The sequence below is a fragment of the Myotis yumanensis genome, unplaced genomic scaffold (genome assembly GCF_028538775.1).
Source record: "Myotis yumanensis isolate MYYU_CA2020_CCGP unplaced genomic scaffold, mMyoYum1.0.hap1 SCAF_3, whole genome shotgun sequence".
Lineage (NCBI taxonomy): Eukaryota > Metazoa > Chordata > Mammalia > Chiroptera > Vespertilionidae > Myotis > Myotis yumanensis.
Window position 1 is genome coordinate 17,740,401 of NW_027223754.1, and position 18,908 is coordinate 17,759,308.

General features: G+C 38.4%; 1 protein-coding gene across 6 annotated transcripts in view; it reads left to right on the forward strand.

Annotated features, from left to right (window-relative positions):
* The window catches only part of WRN (WRN RecQ like helicase), a 129,669-nt gene that overhangs the window by 22,687 nt on the left and 88,074 nt on the right, over positions 1-18,908 (forward strand). For 3 of the 6 annotated variants that reach the window (XR_011470731.1, XR_011470730.1, XM_070408353.1), the window contains exons 2-8: positions 721-837; positions 1,780-1,892; positions 7,635-7,780; positions 8,249-8,397; positions 9,122-9,271; positions 10,518-10,587; positions 15,655-15,769. Coding sequence is in view for 4 of the 6 variants with exons in the window: in XM_070408353.1 (XP_070264454.1) it covers positions 745-837; positions 1,780-1,892; positions 7,635-7,780; positions 8,249-8,397; positions 9,122-9,271; positions 10,518-10,587; positions 15,655-15,769 (836 nt within the window). In the remaining 2 variants the exon portion in view is untranslated. Of the gene's footprint in view, positions 1-720; positions 838-1,779; positions 1,893-7,634; positions 7,781-8,248; positions 8,398-9,121; positions 9,272-10,517; positions 10,588-15,654; positions 15,770-18,908 lie in introns of those variants that run through there. The other 3 variants (XM_070408354.1, XM_070408356.1, XM_070408355.1) reach the window with 3 other exon arrangements.

Genomic DNA, 18,908 nt, shown 5'->3' on the forward strand with positions numbered 1-18,908 from the left:
TTGTTTTATTTCAAATTAATCTCATATTTCATTATAAGAACCTGTAAATGTATGTTCAAAGCTGCTGCCCCTTTAATAGAAATTTGAAATGGTTGGGACTTGAAAATTTTATTAAGAACTAAGGCTGCTTCAATTTAGAATAAGTCACATGATGGTATGGATCCATTTTACCTTTAACAAAGTGAATATGTACGGTTCTCTTATTCATTGTTTTCTATAACCATTCTTGATGTTCCACTTACATTGAGGAGATACCTCAAGGCTAGTAACAGGTTTTTAAAAAATATCCTTTAGGAAACTTTTATTCTTAGGGGAACTTATTCACTTGCTAGGCCAAGAGCAAAAAAAAAAGAGAGAAGAAAGAAAAAACCTTAATATAGAAAAACTGTTATTTGTCTCAAAATTCCTTTTCAAGTAGACTTGTGAACAAATATGTTTGCTGAGTTTACTTAGATCTTAAGTCAGTTAATAAGAAAATTAAAGATGTCAAAAAATTCATAGCAATTTATACACCCAGGGATTCTCATTGTTAATGAGATAAAGATTATACTTTACATTGAATCTGTTTCTTTTTCTTTTCTTTTTTTTTTTGATTCGGGCCGAGATGCTATAACTGACTCTACATATATGTTGTTTGGTTCTTTAGTAATAGCGACAGGCCTCACTCTGAGTTTTCTTCCAAGATTGTATTTATTTATTCACTAAGTAATTGTTTTTCAGATTTTGCAACAAAACCTTTTAAAGATGAATGAAAAACAATTGGAAACCCTACAGCAGCGGAAACTTCCTGACTGGATGTCTATGCAGAATAAGAGGTGTGCTGTAGAAGAAGGAAAGGTATGTAGTTCATCAATTTTTCCTTCAGGTGGGAAATTTATGTAAACTTGACTGTAAAATGAGTCAGTCAGTCCTTTTTTAAACTTCAGGTCATTATTTAAGTTAGAGTAGCTATTGTGTAAATGAACAAGAATCTAGTCATTGATTGAGTGAAGGGGATTACCTTTCACTTGGGTTTACAAAATGAGAATTCTTACTCTGTACTTTCCTCTTTTATCTAGTTTGCATGGTTGACCTAACTAGTTTGTTGCAATTCATATAATTTAAACAGTATTTACTTTGCTGAATTTTTATGATTGAGCAAATTTAGGTCCTCATAGATTTAAGATCCACCAACCAGTCTTTAGCATTTTATTGGCAGCATTATTACATCTTGAATCCTATATAACAAAATATGCTAAATGTCGACTGTTTGGTCGACTGCTGTGATGCACATTGACCACCAGGGGGTAGATGCTCAAACCGGTAGGTTAGCTTCCTGTTGGGGTCCAGGTGGTTGGGACTGGGCTAGAGGGCTGGACACACCCTGGAGCCCTCCTACGGTCCCTCCCCAGTCGGCCAGGCCCCATCGGCCTGATTGGGACTGGGCGAGACAGCCTCAATCAGCCCCAATCGCCGGCCAGGCCAAGGGACCCCACCAGTGCACGAATTCATGCACTGGACCTCTAGTACTAATATAATTACAGGAAAAAAAAATCAATAAAATAAATGTTTTTATGAAAATGGCATTAGAAGTTTGCAAATACACTTGCTAGAAAAATAACTGTGCAGTGGATGGCTTTATCTTTGGTACATTGTCTTTATGACTTAAGCTATAAAATATTAGTTATTAAAACTTAGAACTATAATTTGAATGTTTCAAGGAGCTTTGTTATTTCAATGAACATTTATTATTTAATGTGAACTTTATTTGCACTTTTTCGTCATTTTGTTTAACTCAAGGCATCTGTTCAGAAGAGTGTTTTTGAAGATGACCTCCCCTACTTGGAATTCACTGGATCCATTGTGTACAGTTATGAACCTAATGATTGTTCTTTCCTATCAGAAGATATTAGGTAAGAGACTTGAATTTCCTATTTTCATTGGAATTTGGACCTTAGAAGATTACTAATGTAATATTTGAAGTATACTGAGTTTTGCAGTTGAGGTGTGTTCAATGGATAATTATTTATATATGTAGAATATCACTGATAAGTTTTAATTCTTTTTTAAGTAAAAACTTAAAATTACTGAATTAAATTACTTGTTTGCCTGTTTGTTCATTCATAAGCCTTTGTACTACTTTAGCTAATTATTTTACTTTCGACACTTAAGATAGAACTACTGAATATATTATGTTTATTTCACCAACTTAGGAAAAAAATGCAAGAATTATTCAAATTCCGAGTGCCCCTTTATATTTTAGGAAAACTAGAGGCCCGGTGCACAAAATGCATGCACTTTGGGGGCGGGGGGAGGAAATCGCTCAGCCTGGCCTGCCCCCTCTCGCAGTCTGGGCGCCCTTGGGGGATGTCCGACTGATGGCTTACGCCCACTTCCCATGGGCTACGCTTGCCAGCTGTGAGCCCGGCTTCTGGTTGAGCAGTGTTCCCCCTGTGGGAGTGCACTGACCACCAGGGGGCAGCTCCTGCATTGAGCGTCTGCCCCCTGGTGGTCAGTGCACATTGTAGCAATCAGTTATTCTGCCGTTCAGTCAATTTGCATATTAGCCTTTTATTATACAGTACTAGAGGCCCGGTGCACAAAAATTTGTGCACTCGGGGGGGGGGGTGAGGGGGGTCCCCCAGCCTGGCCTGTGCCCTCTCCCAGTCTGGGACCCCTCAGGAGATAACGACCTGCTGGCTTAGGCCTGCTCCTGGGTGGCAGAGGGCACGTCCAATCCCTAGGTGCAGCCCCTGGTCGGGCTCAGAGCAGGGCTGATTGGGGAGTTGGGGCGCCGCCCCCTGTCATGCACAGAGCAGGGCAGATCAGGAGGTTGCGATGCCACCCTCAGTCACACTCAGGGTAGGGCCGATTGGGGGGTTGGGGCACCGCCCCCTGTCACGCACAGAGCAGGGCCGATCAGGGGGTTGGGTTGCTGCCCCCTGTCACTCACAGAGCAGGGCCAATCATGGGATTGGGGCGCTGCCCCCTGTCACTCACAGAGCAGGGCCGATCAGGGGGTTGGGGCGCTGCCCCCTGTCACTCACAGAGCAGGGCCCATCAGGGGGGTTGGGGCTCCATACCCTGTCACACACAGAGCAGGGTCGATCAGGGGGTTGGGGCGCTGCCCCCTGTCACTCACAGAGCAGGGCCCATCAGGGGGGTTGGGGCTCCGTACCCTGTCACACACAGAGCAGGGTCGATCAGGGGGTTGGGGAGCTCCCCCCTGTCATGCACAGAGCAGGGCCGATCAGGGGGTTGGGGCGCCACCACTGTCACACTCAGGGCAGGGCCGATGGAGAGTTTATGGCTGTACCCTGTCACACACAGAGCAGGGCCCGTGTGGGGGGGGGGTGTTTGGGGCGCCGCAACCTGTCACACACAGAGCAGGGCTGATCAGGGGGTTGGTGCGCTGCACCCTGTCAAACACAGAGCCGCAGGGCGATCAGGGGATTGGGGAGCTCCCCCCTATCAGGCACAGAGCAGGGCTGATCAGGGGGTTGGGGCTCTTTCCCCTGTCACGAACAGAGCAGGGCAGATAGGGAGGTTGTGGCCCCGCCCCCTGTCACAAACAGAGCCGCAGGGCGGTCAGGGGGTTGGGGAGCTCCCCCCTGTCACACACAGAGCTGCAGGGCCATCAGGGGGTTTGGGCGCTGCCCCCTGTCACGCTGATCCCGGTGCCGGGAGCCTTGCTGCTCCGCTGATCCCGGTGCCGGGGGGCATATTACCCTTTTACTATATAGAATAGAGGCCTGGTGCACGGAGGGGGCCGGCTGGTTTGCCCTGAAGGGTGTCCTGGATCAGGATGGGGGTCCCCACTGGGGTGCCTGGCCAGTCTGGGTGAGGGGCTGAGGGCCATTTTCAGGCTGGCGGGTGACTGAAGCTCCCAACCGCTCCTTTTTTTCTTTTTTTCTTTTTTTTCTATTCTGGGCCAGCTTTAGCTCTGAGGCCTCGCTGCTGAAAGCAGGTTTCTGGCCTTTACCTTCTGTATTTGATACAGTGTTGTGGTCCGGCTGGCTGAAGCCCGGCTGACTGAAAGCCGGTTTCTAGGGTTTTGTTTAGCTTCTATATTGCAACATAGTTGCTTAGAGTTGCAGCTGAGAGGCCGGCAAGTCAGGCGGGGAACGTTGGAGTTCGCCATCACTGGAGCAAGCAAGCCTCCCTGTTCGCTTCAGTGCATTGCTGCTGGCCGCCATCTTGGCTGACAGTTAATTTGCATAAGGATATGCTGATTAGCCAATGGGAAAGGTAGCGGTTGTATGCTAATTACCATGTTTCTCTTTTATTAGTGTAGATACCAACATAGTAGTATTGAATAATGGTTGTGATTGGCTCTGTTGAATTTAGTTAACAACTATTACAGCAGATGGTCCTTAAAATAACATTTGAAATGACTGTTAATAGTTTTAAAAATTGTCTTGTTAAAGTAAGACTCTGCAATAATTCAGTTTAAAGCTCTTGGAACTATTTTACATGGAGTAGTAGTAGGGAATTGATTCAGGTCTTTTTAGAAGTTGTTATATCTGTTTTGTTTTAAACTATTTTACATTGGGTTAAAAGAACAAGAGTTAAAATAAGGTACTTATTAGTGGTTTTCTGGTGGTGGGTGTATTCTAGGAATAGCATTCAGGTGTCCTCACTCCCATTATAGTTCCCTTGAACTTTCTGGATCTGTTTACAGTTTTATCAGATTTAAAACTTCAAAATTTTTTTCTTTTATCCTGTTACTCTTTTTCTCCTTCTGGCACTCTCTATACACACAAGTTAGATAGCTTGGTACTGTGTCATTGGTCCCGAGGTTCTCTTTCCTTTCAGTCTTTTTTGTTGTTGTTTTTCTTTCTTTTTCTCTCTGTGTTTCAGTATGTATATAGTCTTTTTTGCCATGACTACAAATTCACTTATTTTGTTCTGTAGTGTCTGTCCTGTTATCCCATCCTGTAAATTTTAATTTTAATTTTATTTTTCCTCTTTAGAACTTATATACTTTAAAGTATGTTCCATTTTGGCTCTCATCATATTCATGTTTTCTTTTTCTTTTTAAAAAAAATATATTTTTATTCATTTCAGAGAGGAAGGGAGAGAGAGATAGAAACATCAATGATGAGAGAGAGTCATCAATTGCCTGCCTCCTATACGCCCCACACTCGGCATTGAGCGCGCAATCCAGGCATGTGCCGTGACTGGAAATCAAGCCCTGACCTCCTGGTTCATAGGTGGATGCTCAACCACTGAGCCACACTGGCCAGGCCTCATGTTTTCTTTTAAATCTTTGAACATAGTCTGCATATTTATAATGTCCTTGTCTGTTAATTTCATTATTCTAATTATTTTTTTCTATTAAGTGATTTTTATACTAGTTTATGTGTCACATTTTTCTGTGTATTCTCATGGCTGGGAATTTTTGATCGGACATTGTGATTTTATCTTGTAGAATGCCAGATTTTATTGTTTTTCTTCAAAGAAAGGAGCTTTGCTCTGATGGGCAGTATCAGCTTTACATTTTGAGGCTCACTTTTAAGCTTTGCCAGGGTAGGTTTTTACAGTAGCTTTTACTTTAGGGAATAATTTAGCCATCTAATAAGGTGTGAGCCTTCTGGTGTCTTTGCTGACTGCTCCAGGTGATCAGCAAGAATCCCTTCGCTGACTTTTCTGAACTTGAATGCCTCTTATTTCTATGTAAGCCCTGGGAATTGTTAAGCTTACTTTCACTGATTGTTCTTTGTCCAGCCTCATAGTTTCACTCTGTGCTTGAATGTCTGTACCTGCCTTGTTTCCTCCTCTCTAGAACTCCACCCACAACTTCCCCCTGCTTCAACCTCTCTGGCCGTGACCCTGTCTCCCCAACACAGTGCTGTGCTTTGGATCTTCTCCCTTCTTGCTGTCTGGAAAGTGTTCCAGGCAGACAGCTGGGGTGGCAGCAGGGCTCACCCTTTATTTCCCTTCCCTCAGAGAGCACAGTCCTATACTGCCTATTGACAAGTGTCTGAAAACTATTGTTTATATGTTTTGTCCAATTTATTTATTTACTAGAGGCCTGATGCACAAAATTTGTGCAAGAGTAGGCCTTCCTTCCCTTGGCTGTTGGCACTGGCTTCCCCTGGCACCTGGGACCCAGGCTTCCCTCCGGCCGCCGGCAGGCACCCGGGACCCAGGCTTCCCTTCAGCTGCTGGCAGGCATCCGGGACCTGGGCTTCCCTCGCAGCCCCAGCTAGTCTGGAAGGACATCCAGTCTAATTAGCATATTATGCTTTTATTATTATAGATTTATTTTGAAATTATTGACTTCAAAAATAGAAAGGGAGAGGGAGACAAAGATAGAAACATCAATGATGAGAGAGAATCATTGATCCGCTGCCTCCTGCACACCCTCGACTGGGGATTGAGCCCCCAACCTGGGCATGTGTCCTGACTGGGAATTGAACCATGACCTCCTGGTTCATAGGTTGATGCTCAACCATGGAGCCATACTGACTGGGCTATTTTGTCCAATTTTTTATTTGTTCAGGGAAGAAAGGTATGTCTGATCACTGTTATTCCATCTTGACCCAAAGCAGAAATTGCATTGAAATTTGTTTTTAAAATACATTTTTAATTTTTAAAAATTGTGAAACAGACAAATGTAAACAGTAATAGATAATAATATAAGCACTACTTATATATATCCCACCTAGCTTTATCAAATCTTAATATTCATTTTCTTCAAATCTTTATTAAGAAATGAAATGAAATATTGCTGAAGCCCCTCTATGCCCTTTCTGATTCTCCCCTCCACAGCCCACTGAGATAACTTCTGTCATGAGGTCAATGTTTAGCACTCCCTCACGTTTTCTATAATATTCATAATCTTATGCTTCAAAATATCATATAGTTTTTGCCTATTTCAAAACTTTAAAAAATGTTCTCACTTTATATGTATATTTTGGCCACTTGTCTTTTTCACTCAACATTTTATGTTTTTGAGATTTTTTGGTGTATATAGTTCTATTTTAACCTTTATTTGATATTTTATTATTTCATTATGCCACAATTTGTCCATTCCCTTCTTGATGGAAATGTAGTTTGTGTCAATTTTTGTCAGTAGTAACAGTATTATAATGAACATCCTTAGATATTTCTGTCTGGTGGTGCACATAGAGTTTCATATATTTATGAGAAAAACTTGCCAGGCGATAGTGTTTATACATCTTTAGCTAGAGATTGTCAAAGGTTTTGCCAAGAGGATGTTAGCAAGTTAAACCTTCACCAGTATATGAGTGGTCCCACGGGTAGATATCCTTCTCAGCACTTGATGTTGTGAGGCTTTAACTTTTGCTGGTCAGATAGCTGTGATATTGTATAGATTTAATTTGCATTGCTATGATTTCTAGTCAGGTTTCATGTCTTCATGGGCTTATTTGGTTTTCTTGGCCATTTGGACTTCCTTTTGGGAATTGACTGTTCATGTCTTTCTCCTTTTTTTCACTGGATTATTTGTGTGTGTTTTTTGTGTAACTTTTCAAGGACTTGTTCATATTTTCTGGCTATTCACTAGCAGTTGTATTTATCACAGGTATCTTCTACCAACTGTGGCTTGTCTTTTAACTTGTTGAATGCCATCTTTAGTTATGCAGAAGTTGACATTTAATACAACTAATTTGCACTATTTTCCCCTGTAGCATGAGTCTGTCTGATGGAGATGTGGTAGGATTCGACATGGAATGGCCACCAGTATACAGTAAAGGGAAACTGAGCAGAGTTGCACTAATTCAGTTGTGTGTGTCAGAGAGCAAATGTTACTTGTTTCATATTTCCTCTATGTCAGGTTGGTATCCCTTCTCTTTGTTTCATTTTTTATGTTGTAGATAATTATGTTAACTTTTTCCCTATAAAATTAAGTTCTTGAATTAGCTGGCACTTCTTTCATTACCTTATGTTTATTTAAGTATTTATGTTCCACCTGATTCCCTCATATCCCTGTTTAATTTTCACATCTCTTTCAGACATTGAGATTATTCCTGCTTAGAGGGTAAAGAACTGGAGTTTAGAGGGGCAAAGGACCAGAAATATACCATTAGTGTTAGCAGAGGTAGCATTCAAAGTAGTTGTTTTTCTTGTCATCAATCAGGGCTTTTTGCTTTAGGTAAAAAAGAAAATACTCAAGGTGAATGTGTTTCTGAATTTTGACTTAACGTGAACATAAATACAAATATAAAAATATAATATGTCAGAAGTAGAAAATGAATCCATCGTACCTGATAGAGCCTATGAAAATGATAATAAAATGTTACAGTTTTTCCTCAGGGATTAAAAATGTTGCTTGAAAATGAAGCAATTAAAAAGGTTGGTGTTGGAATTGAAGGAGATCAGTGGAAACTTCTACGTGACTTTGACATCAAATTGAAGAGTTTCGTGGAGCTAACAGATGTTGCCAATGAAAAGGTAGTGATAATACATATATTATTTTCACAAACAAGATAAATTTGTGTTTCATAGAATGTCCCTTCAATCTGAATGTTAGACTTTAAAAAGAAATAATTTAAGCTGTATGGTTTTGTAATAAAGAAGTCCCAAGTGAGTGTTTCATAATGAGAGCCTTCAGTTCTAATCTATTGTCTTAGCAAATAGTTTCTTTAAGTAAGTACCTCCCCCATATTAGTACTGTTTCACATATTTTCAAATGTAAATACTGTATTTTAAGTTTATTTTGTTAATCCATTTATATCAATACCCAATACCATTTTTTTTTTTTTTTTAAAGGAAGAGGCTAATGCAGCTCTTGTGGTAGGATGCTCTTACCATCAATAGAACTTTGACCATCAATTCCATCACCCATATTTCACATATTTTATTAATGTAGTCATTAGGTTAAATTCTCATATTTAGCCAAGTATGGCTGGGAAGAAGAAAGCGTACCAATCTATTCAATTCTTTTCCATGAACAATACTTTTATAGTCTAAGAATTTTAACTACAGTGGGGAATTAAATTCTTATAATGTAGGCTGCAAATGAAATTTTTAATGACAAAATTAAAGACTATCTATGCTTTATATTTTGGTATAATATTTCCAACTTTATATATAGCATGGTCATTTGGTAGTATTTAGGAATATATGAAAATAGAAGGGAGTAATTTTTGCTATGTTGGTTGTTCATTATTTCTAGCTAAGAAGTACAGAGACTTGGAGCCTCAATGGTTTGGTTAAACACCTCTTCGGTAAACAGCTTCTTAAAGACAAGTCTATCCGCTGTAGCAATTGGAAAAATTATCCTCTCACTGAGGTCCAGAAACTGTATGCAGCTACTGATGCTTATGTACGTACCAAAGATTTTTAGACTATGATGTATATTTTAAACCTAACATAATTTACTTTAAAAAATTTGTTGTGTTAGTGGCACAAACTCAACTAAGATATTTCAAATCAGTTTGGCATTAAAAATGTTAGGAAAGCATTTAGTGAAGCTGTTAAGTCTCAATATTAATTAACAAGTACCAATCAGCAGATTGTTCAATGCTAGTTATTTTTATTGTCATGAAGCCAAAATAATGTCCAATCTGTATGTAAAAAATGTGAGTTCTTTGAAAACATGAAAGGCGAATAAGCTGAGACTGAGTACGCACAAATGGTATTGATGATATGTTTGATTTATAAGCATCTTCAGAATAAAAATAATTACAAGACAGTTTCTATATGGAAGCTGGCCTTATTTCATATATTTATATTTAAAACGTGGTAAAATTTAGAAAAATTGCCTCCAGATTTAGTTTTCACTGCTGTTAGTCAGATGCATTTTCATATTTATATATTTGTACGTAGTGAAATCTGGGCTTATCTTTATATATAGCACTATCAGTATTTTTTTTTTCAAGCAGCATATTTTATGTTCCAGTGAACTTCTTTTTCCCTAATTTATACTTCCACTTGTACATGAATATCGTTTTTCCCCCTTTTTTTGGGGGGGGGGGGGGGGAGAGGGTGTGTGTGTCTATTTTTTAGGAATAGAAACTCCTTCTATTTATAAACAAAAAAAGTCAGTTTTGTTGGAAAATAGGTTGGTAATTGTCCTTTATGTTCTGTTAAAAAAAATCATAAAACTTGTTGAGAGCTAGCTCAAATTCTGTAGCATTTTTACTTATGGAAAATCAGTATGACTTGATTGTATTAACAGTAGCCAGAAGGAGGGTTGTTTTATACACCTATTAATACTCTCAGCTGATTTAATGAAATAGGCGTAATGGGTATCTGTAGTCAAATATACTTCTCTTGAGTGTATTTTATTAAATTCCATTCCTGAGTTATTTGGTTGGATACCTGCTTGTGATATTAGATATTAAAACATGAGAACTTAAACATTTATTTTAAAGCATAGGCTGCTTACTTTCTCCATTCTCATAATTGTTGTGGTGAATAAATGAAGACATTTATATCTCTGCATAACATAATGGGTTGAATTTAGGTTTTTGGGTGCTTTGGGAATCATTGTTTTGAATTTTTGTAAAGATGGGTCATAATTTTGGGGATCATTAGTATGCTCTTTTCATTTTTCTGTTTCCCCATAGGCTGGTTTCATCATTTATCAAAAATTACAAATTTTGGGTGATGCTATGCAATTGTTTTCCATAAATAAAGGTATGTTATGATCTAAAAATAAAAAATTTGACTTTGCTCTTTTGTGAGGTTTAGCTCAAAAAAGATAATATTCACACCTGTGCAAAGTATTTTGTATTGTTACAACTTCTTGAATACTGAGCAGTTTTGACATTAGTTTAACAACTGTTTGGCCAAGGCTTAGGGTTTCTGGCATGTTACTGTGGCAAAGCAGGACTTTCTGCTTTCTCTCCGTAGCATTGCTGCTTATTAGGCTTCTGTAGTTGGGGTTTTGTAGCTTCGCTATGTGGGGATACAGGAGTGTGAATCTGTTTCCTGAGAGGATAACCTCTCGTTTTGTGGGAGATAAAGATGAATAAAAAAGGTAGTTGCAGTGTGGGTAGATGAGTCCTTTGATGTGGGAAAACAAGGTGCTGTGGTTAGCACATGGGAGAGGCATCCCGTGCATATTTGGAGGTATTAGAGAATATTTCTGGATAAAGTGATATTTAAGGCAAGACCTATGAGCACGAGTTAGCTAGCTGAAAAGCAGAGGAAAAGTGTTACAGGCACAGGAGGTAACAGGTGCAAAGTTTCAGAGGTAAAGAGAAATCCTGGTATCTATGGGCAATTGAAAGTAGTGCAGTGTGATGAGCTATTGAATATGACAGGGTAAGGAATGAAGCAGAGGCAGAAAAAGAAAAGCACATAAGTCATGTTAAGGAGTTTACATTTCCTCCTAAGAGTTATGGAGGGTTTTAAACCACAGAGTGACATGAATTACGTTAAATAATAACTTGGGCTGTAGAGCAGAAAATGGATTGTAGGAGGCAGGGGTCCCAGTGGGAAGAAGACCTATTAGGAGGCTGTGCCAGTAATTCAAGTGAGAGGTGATGGTGATCTGACTTGGTTGCTTGGATTGATTCAGAGTAGATTCAGTAGAGCAGTAGACTCAACAGAATTTGATGTTGAAGATGAGAGCCATGTGTCAAGTATCACTTCTGTGTTGTTGGCATGAGCAACAGGGATGAAGAGCATTGAAGAGTTGGAGCAATATTTGGGGATGAGGTGTCATACAGTTGATATTATGTATATTAAATGAAGGAAGCCTGTGTGATAGCAAAGTGGAGGTAGCCAGTAGACACTTAGATATACAGCCTGTAACTTGGAAGACAGTTTGAGTTAAAAATTAAGAATTGGGAGTTGGAGATAAAGAATTGGGTCTAAGCCAATGATGGTGAACCTATGACACGCATGTCAGAGGTGACACGCGAACTCATTTTTTTGGTTGATTTTTCTTTGTTAAATGGCATTTAAATATATAAAATAAATATCAAAAATATACATCTTTGTTTTACTATGGTTGCAAATATCAAAAAATTTCTATATGTGACACGGCACCAGAGTTAAGTTAGGGTTTTTCAAAATGCTGTCACGCCGAGCTCAAAAGGTTCGCCATCACTGGTCTAAGCCCTAGCCAGTTTGGCTCAGTAGATAGAGCATCGACCTGCGGACTAAAGGGTCCCAGGTTCGATTCTGGCCAAGGGCACATGCCCAGATTGCGGGCTTGATTCCCTCAAGTAGAGGGCATGCAGGAGGCAGCCAACCAATGATTCTCATCATTGATGTTTCTATCTCTATCTCTCTCCCTTCCTCTTTGAGGAACTCCTAGTATTTAATATTCGCATGGAGGAGGGGACAAGAGAGGAGTAGCCATAAGAATAGAAGGAAATTAGGAGGTGTGGTGTGCAGAAGGCGAAGTGCAGAACATGTTTTAAGTAGGAGGATGTTATCAACTGTTTTAAATTCTGCTGAAAGTTTGAAAAACTGGAGACTTAATAATTAGATTTGGCAACATGGCAATTTTTTGTAACCTTTTACTACAGCAGCTTTGGTGTACTGGGTGACAAAAGAGCATTTCAATGAGAAAGTGGTCCTTTAGGGCATTTGCCATTAAGACAGAAAAGGGTCCACAGGCTTTGGTACATGAAGGTGCGATAACCTTAGTGGAGTAGTGGAATGGTGTGTGTGGAAATCATATTAACATGAACAGAGGACTAAGTTAGATCTAAGGAATGTGAGAAACAGGTGTAAACAACTTTTTTTTAGAAGCTTGGTTTGGAAAGGGAATATTTGTTTCTGTAACATATTTGTTGGATGTTTATTATGGCTCAGGCACTGTTTTGGTTGCAGGGGAAATTCACTGAAGGAAACGACCAAGTGCCTTCACTTCATTTGATGGAAGTGGTAGGGAAGGAGCCACATGGATATTTGAGGGTAGGAGATAGCAGGCATAGAGGGAAGAAAGAGCAAAGCCTCTCAGGGTGATAGCTTGCCTTGTGTGAGGAATAGTGAGTATAACTGAAGTGAAATGATTAAGGGTGAGAGTAGCAGAAATGAAGCTAGAAAAGTAGCTGGAGCCAGATAGATCATTTAGGGCCTTATAGGCTATGAATCTGACTTCATATTTTATTAATTAAAATAAATACAGTGATAAGTGATGGGAACACCCTTACAGGATTTGGAGCAGGAGAATGACATGATTAAAATTTTATTTTAAAAGGATTTTTTTCTGGCTGCTATAAGAGGGCAAGTGTTTAGGCAGGGAAGTCAGTCAGGAGGCTATTGTAATAGTCTAGGCAAGAGACAATAATTGAATGGATTAGGCTGTTAGCAATAGAGATGAGAAGTGGTAGATTCCGTATATATTTTGAAGATTTATATTGTGAAGGATTTGCTAATGAATTCTGCATAAGGGGTGAGATGTTTAGACCAGGAGAACAATCAAGATATTTTGGTTGGATTAACTGAGTGAATGGAAGGGAAGGATCAGTTAGTTGAAAGATTATGGGGAGGAGCACGTTTTGGTGAGAAAAAAAAATCTAGATTTACATTTTGGACAGGCTGAATTTTAATGCTTTTTGATGTCTAAGAAGATATCTTAGTTGGAAATGTGATTCCATAGTTAGGGGAAAGGTTGACTTTGGAGATGTAACCTTGGGAATCATACAGATGGTAGATAAACAGTGAAACTGGGTGAGATAAAATAGGGAGTGAGTGGAGTAAAGAACAGAAGAGGCCCAGGTATTGACAGCAAGGGCAGCAAAGAGGACTCTATCCAGGAGGAAGAGAATGCAGCAAAGATTACTGAGAGGACTGGTAATAATGGAGCAAGTGTAGGAGGTGTGTTCAGACTCCAAGTGAAAAAAAAACGGTTTAAGTAGGAGGAAGTTACCAGCTGTTTGAAATACCTTGGAGAGTTTGAGTGAGATGAGGAACTAGAATTAAGTATTAGATTTGACAGTGGGAGGCCATTGGCGACCTTTCCAAAAACAGCTGTGCTGGTGGGGGTGAAAGTCACTTGGAGTCAGTTTAGGAGAAAATGGGAGGAGAAAATGTCAGACAGTGGGTATGGAGGACTCTTTCAAGAAATTTTGCTGTAGATGGGAGTAGTGATTCTATACAGACTAACTGGCAGATGGGGGCGGGAAGATGAGATAGTTCTCTTCTTGTTTCTGTTTTCTTAGTGAAATAAGAGGTGAGTTGTTCCCTGAGTGAAAGGAGGGACAAGCTGATATTGGAGGCTGGAAGAAAAAAAGAAGTATGAAATAGTCATCTTGAGAGTGGGAAGTGGGAAATGTAGAATGATTAACAATCATTACTGAAAGTGGGAGGTCTATGTCATGAATTTAAAACCAAGTGAGGTGAATCATCATAGTTTGTTTCATTTGTGAGTCATCATAGTTGTGTTTTATTTTCATCTATATTCAACTACTTGGGTCCAGGCATGAAGTAGGTAAAAAAGCTGGGTTTCAGTAGAGTAGGGGGTTGATCCAGGTAAGTACCAATGGAGGGATGAAGGAGCAAAAGAGCTGAGTCCATACAAGTGAATGATTAATATGGGTAAGCAAGGAAAGTAAGACATGGTGAAGAGTGGCAGTGGGAAGGATAATGGGTAAGGAAAAGGTAGAGTCAATGGATTTGGTTTTGAAACTGTGAGAGAACTGTTGTATGGGGAAAGCATCTTTGAAAGAAAGAGAGCATGTTGGTCTTCAGAGGGTGGAATGCTTACAATTAAAGTTTGGAAGTGGTGACTTCATTGGAAGTTATAAGGTCACTAGAGGTCCGATGCATGAAATTCGAGCAAGAGTAGGCTTTCCTTCCCTCGGCTGCAGGCACCGGCTTCCCTCTGGCACCCGGGACCTGGTTAGTCTGGAAGGTCGTCTGGAAGGATGTCCGGTCTAATTAGCATATTAGGCTTTTATTATTATAGATGACTGTGGGAATGGGTGGCTGAGGTCAGTTGAGGAAAAGATAGATGGAAATGGAGGGATTAGGGAACTGAAAATGCTACACTTTAGGTAGAGCACTTCTGTGAATGTTGAAATCACTAGGAATTATCACAGGAGCAGCAGTGAAGGGAAAGACAGTGAGCCAGGTGCTGAAAATCTTCCGTGAATGAGAGGATGTGATTTTGAGATCATAAGATAACTTCAGCAATTAGTAATAACGATGTTAAATGCCTCCGAAGTGCTGGACTTTTTGAAGGACAAGAGAATTGGTAATGAAGAGTAAGAAATTCTAAGCTGGGGAATAGTTTGGGAAATGAGAACAGATTTTGTGGTGTAAATGGAGAATATGTGCCAGACAGAATGAAGTTGAATGTTTGGAAGATGATCAGTGGTTAGAAAAGCTTGCATTTTATTTTGTTGATGACTGATGAGGGCAGTAAGGAATGGCTGTTGGGTAAGGCTTTGTTTTACCAAACTATATTTAATAAGCAGCCCGTATGGTATTATATTAATTTCTGATTTTAAAATAGTGCAGATGGGTTCAGATTCTCATTTCTGTCTTTCCTTTCTGCCCTGGTTGATAATCACTGTGTTGTAATATGTATGAATGCAGATCATATTGAATTTATTCTAGAATTTAAATAGTAAAATTTGAAAGGGAAGTAAAGTGATTTAGAGACAGGATAAGGAGGTCTTTTGTTGCCATTTATTTAAAGAAAGAAAATGAAAATGTAAGCCCTAATACTGTTTAAATAAATGACTAAATAAATATATCTGCTTTGTGGCTTGCAAATTAATATTGACTCTTTTTTTCCAGAGGAAGAAATACTACCTAGTGATGTGAAGAAACAATTGACTTCAATCTCTGAGGAGATGATGGATCTGGCTAAGCATCTTCCTGACACTTTTAGGAAATTGGAAAATCCACAGAGGTTAAATATCATTTTTTAAATCAATTCTGTTAGTTCTTATTGCATATAAAGAATTACTATTCATTAAGGTAGACTTATATAAGTTTGCTCGAATACAGGCACACAGATCACTGTATAAATTTGAGAACTATCTTTCCAGTTTTAAATTATGCATCAAAAAGTTAAGGGTTTTTCTGTCTGCTTTGTAGGATATGTTAGGAAGCAAAGCAAAATAAAATGAATAAGTCCATCTGAAGGAAAATATTTATTATCCAAAGTTGTCTTTGTGTTTTGGGGCATCTTTCATTTCATTACAGTTTGCTCACTTGAAATCTATAAATAAAAGCAACTCATATACCTACTAGCTTCATTATTCTGGTTATTATCTGATTATTATGTAAGAATTCTACCCAATCAGACTATTAGAGTAAGACACATTCAGATTTAAAAGATCACTTTATAGCTAATGAAAGAGATAACTTGAAATATTTGGATTAATAGACATAGGACATAGGACTGATTGGTGCTGGGTAGCTAACTCCTTTTGGAACCAGGCCTTGACCTAGTCTTAATTGCTGAATGGCTTCCTTGTTAAATCTCTAAAAGCAGGATTGCTCTGGAACAGTGAATGATTTACAATGTGGCAATATAATTTTGAGGCAGAATTACTTTGTAGAAATATGAAGCAGTTAGTTAAAATAGAATTCTGACTGACAAATGAATGTTAATGTATTCTCTGCTGGATGAGATTTGTGATAGAGAGATTTCAAATATGATATAGAAATTCAGCTCTTTTTCAAAGTCATTTTTCCTCTTAGCAATTTTTTTTAGTAGTTTTTATGTAACTTTGAGACTTTGGGAAAGATATACATCTCATTTTTCCCCTCCATGATGTTTATGTACATTTCTGATTTTTTTCCAGCAATTAAAATATCTATGAATGCTTTGTTTTGTAATGCCAAAGATATATAGGTTCCCTTAAAACTTGAGAATGGAAAATACTAGGTTCATTTTTAGTAAAGATACATCTTAAAAAGTTTTATTGTCAAAACAAGAACTAGATAAATCTCTGATTTCGGGTTCTTTGTAATAAGTCTACAGTAATGCCTCATTTATCTAAATTATACCTCAGAACCAGAAGGGAATGAAAAAGGGCCTTGGACAGCCAAAATACATGCCATAAACATGAATTCAAGCTCACTTAACTGTATTTCCAGTGGAGTACTGTACATGAGGCCACAGTCAGAGCATATTTGCTTTCTGTCGATAGATACATTTTGACAAGCTTGGATATCCAGTTAAAGACCAGGTATGGTGATATGTACATGACAACAGCTGGAAGTTATAGCTAATTAGCTCCGAAGTGGAGGACAAAACTATAAAAATTTAAGGACTCTTAAAATAGAGCAGTTTGAGGTTTGTTAACAAGGGAACAGCTTTATGCTGCAGTGGACCTAGGAAAGTATTGGATTGTACAATACTACTTAGTCATTGATTTAAATTCAGTACGTATTTGTGGTATTGCCTTTATGTACTTGACATTCTGCTGGGTGCTGAGATTGTCTGTAGGCTACTAAAATACATAATAATACTCCTAAGAAAGAAGGAATAATGCAATAATCCTATGCATTATTGAAGAAGGCAGTGCAACTTTTGATGTGTTTAGAGTAAATAATTATCCTACATGAAATGTGTTATTCTCTGACGTTAACAGGATAAATGAGCCCTTACAGGCTTGTCAATTTGTGTGTCATTGTTGCTATGTTTATATGTCGAGTTCCCCATGCATTTAACAATTAAACTGGGGCGCATATCTGTTCCTACTAATGTTTTACATACAGGTCTTATATGTGTATATGTATGTATTAATGATAAATGTTCTTTATAAGATTTGAAGAGTTTTAGAGTGTTAGAATTAGTGAGTTTTTAGGTTTGAATTTAATTTTGTTTTTGATTTTTTGATGTTGACTTTGGCAACTTAAGCTTGAGCCCAACTTTGGAGTGTGGTTAAAACGGTGCTTTCAGTATGGAAATAACTCATGAAATAACTCAGAACTTTTGATAGTTTATTCCCACGAATGACCAAATCTTTATTTGAATCATCAATATGAAACTTTAAAAGTCATGTCAGTCTGACTTATTTTACTTAGTACGACATCCTCTAGATTATCCATGTTGTTGCAAATGGTAGTATTTCATCTTTTCTTATGGCTGAGTAGTATTCCATTGTATGTAGGTACCACATCTTCTTTATCCAGTCATCCATGGAAGGACGTTTAGGTTATTTCCATGTCTTGGCCACTGTGATTAATGCTGCAATGAATATAGGGGCCCATATATCTTTATGAATAAATGTTTTCAAACTTTTTGGGTAGATACCCAGCTCTATTAATTTTTTGAGGATCCTCCATAAAGTTTTCTGTTGTGGCTTTACCAATTTACATTTCCACCAGCAGTGTATGAGGGTTCCTTTTACTCCACAACTTCTCCAGCATTTGTTATTTCTTATCTTTTTTATAATAGCCATTCTGACATGTGTGAGGTGGTATCTCTTATGGTTTTAATTTGCCTTTTCCATATAATAGTTGAATTTGAACACTTTCATATATTGTTGGCCATTTGTAAGTCTTGGGAGAAGTGTTTGTTCAGGTCCTCTACCCATATTTAAATTGGATTATTTGTTATTTATTGTTGAGTTGTATGAGTTCTTTATGTATTTTGGATGCTAGCCCCTTATCCGAGGCATTATTTGCAGATACCTTCTTTCATTTGGTTGAGTGCCTTTTTGTTTTATTGATGGTTTCTTTTACTGTACAGAAGCTTTTTAGTTTGATATAGTCCTATTAATTCATTTTTGCTTTTACTTTCCTTATCTTTGGGGTCAAATTCATAAAATCCTCTCTTAAGACCAAGGCCCATAAGTTTAGTCTCTATGGTTTCTATGTATTTAATTGTTTATATTTATGTCTTTGATCCATTTTGAGTTAATTTTTGTGTATGGTGACAAATAGCAGTTTAGTTTCATTCTTTTGCGTGTGATTTTTCTATTTTCCCAGCACCATTTATTGAAGAGGCTTTCTTTCTTTTCATTGTATGTTTTTTACTCCTTTGTCGAAAATTATTTGCCAGTATATATGTGGGTTCATTTCTGGGCTACCAA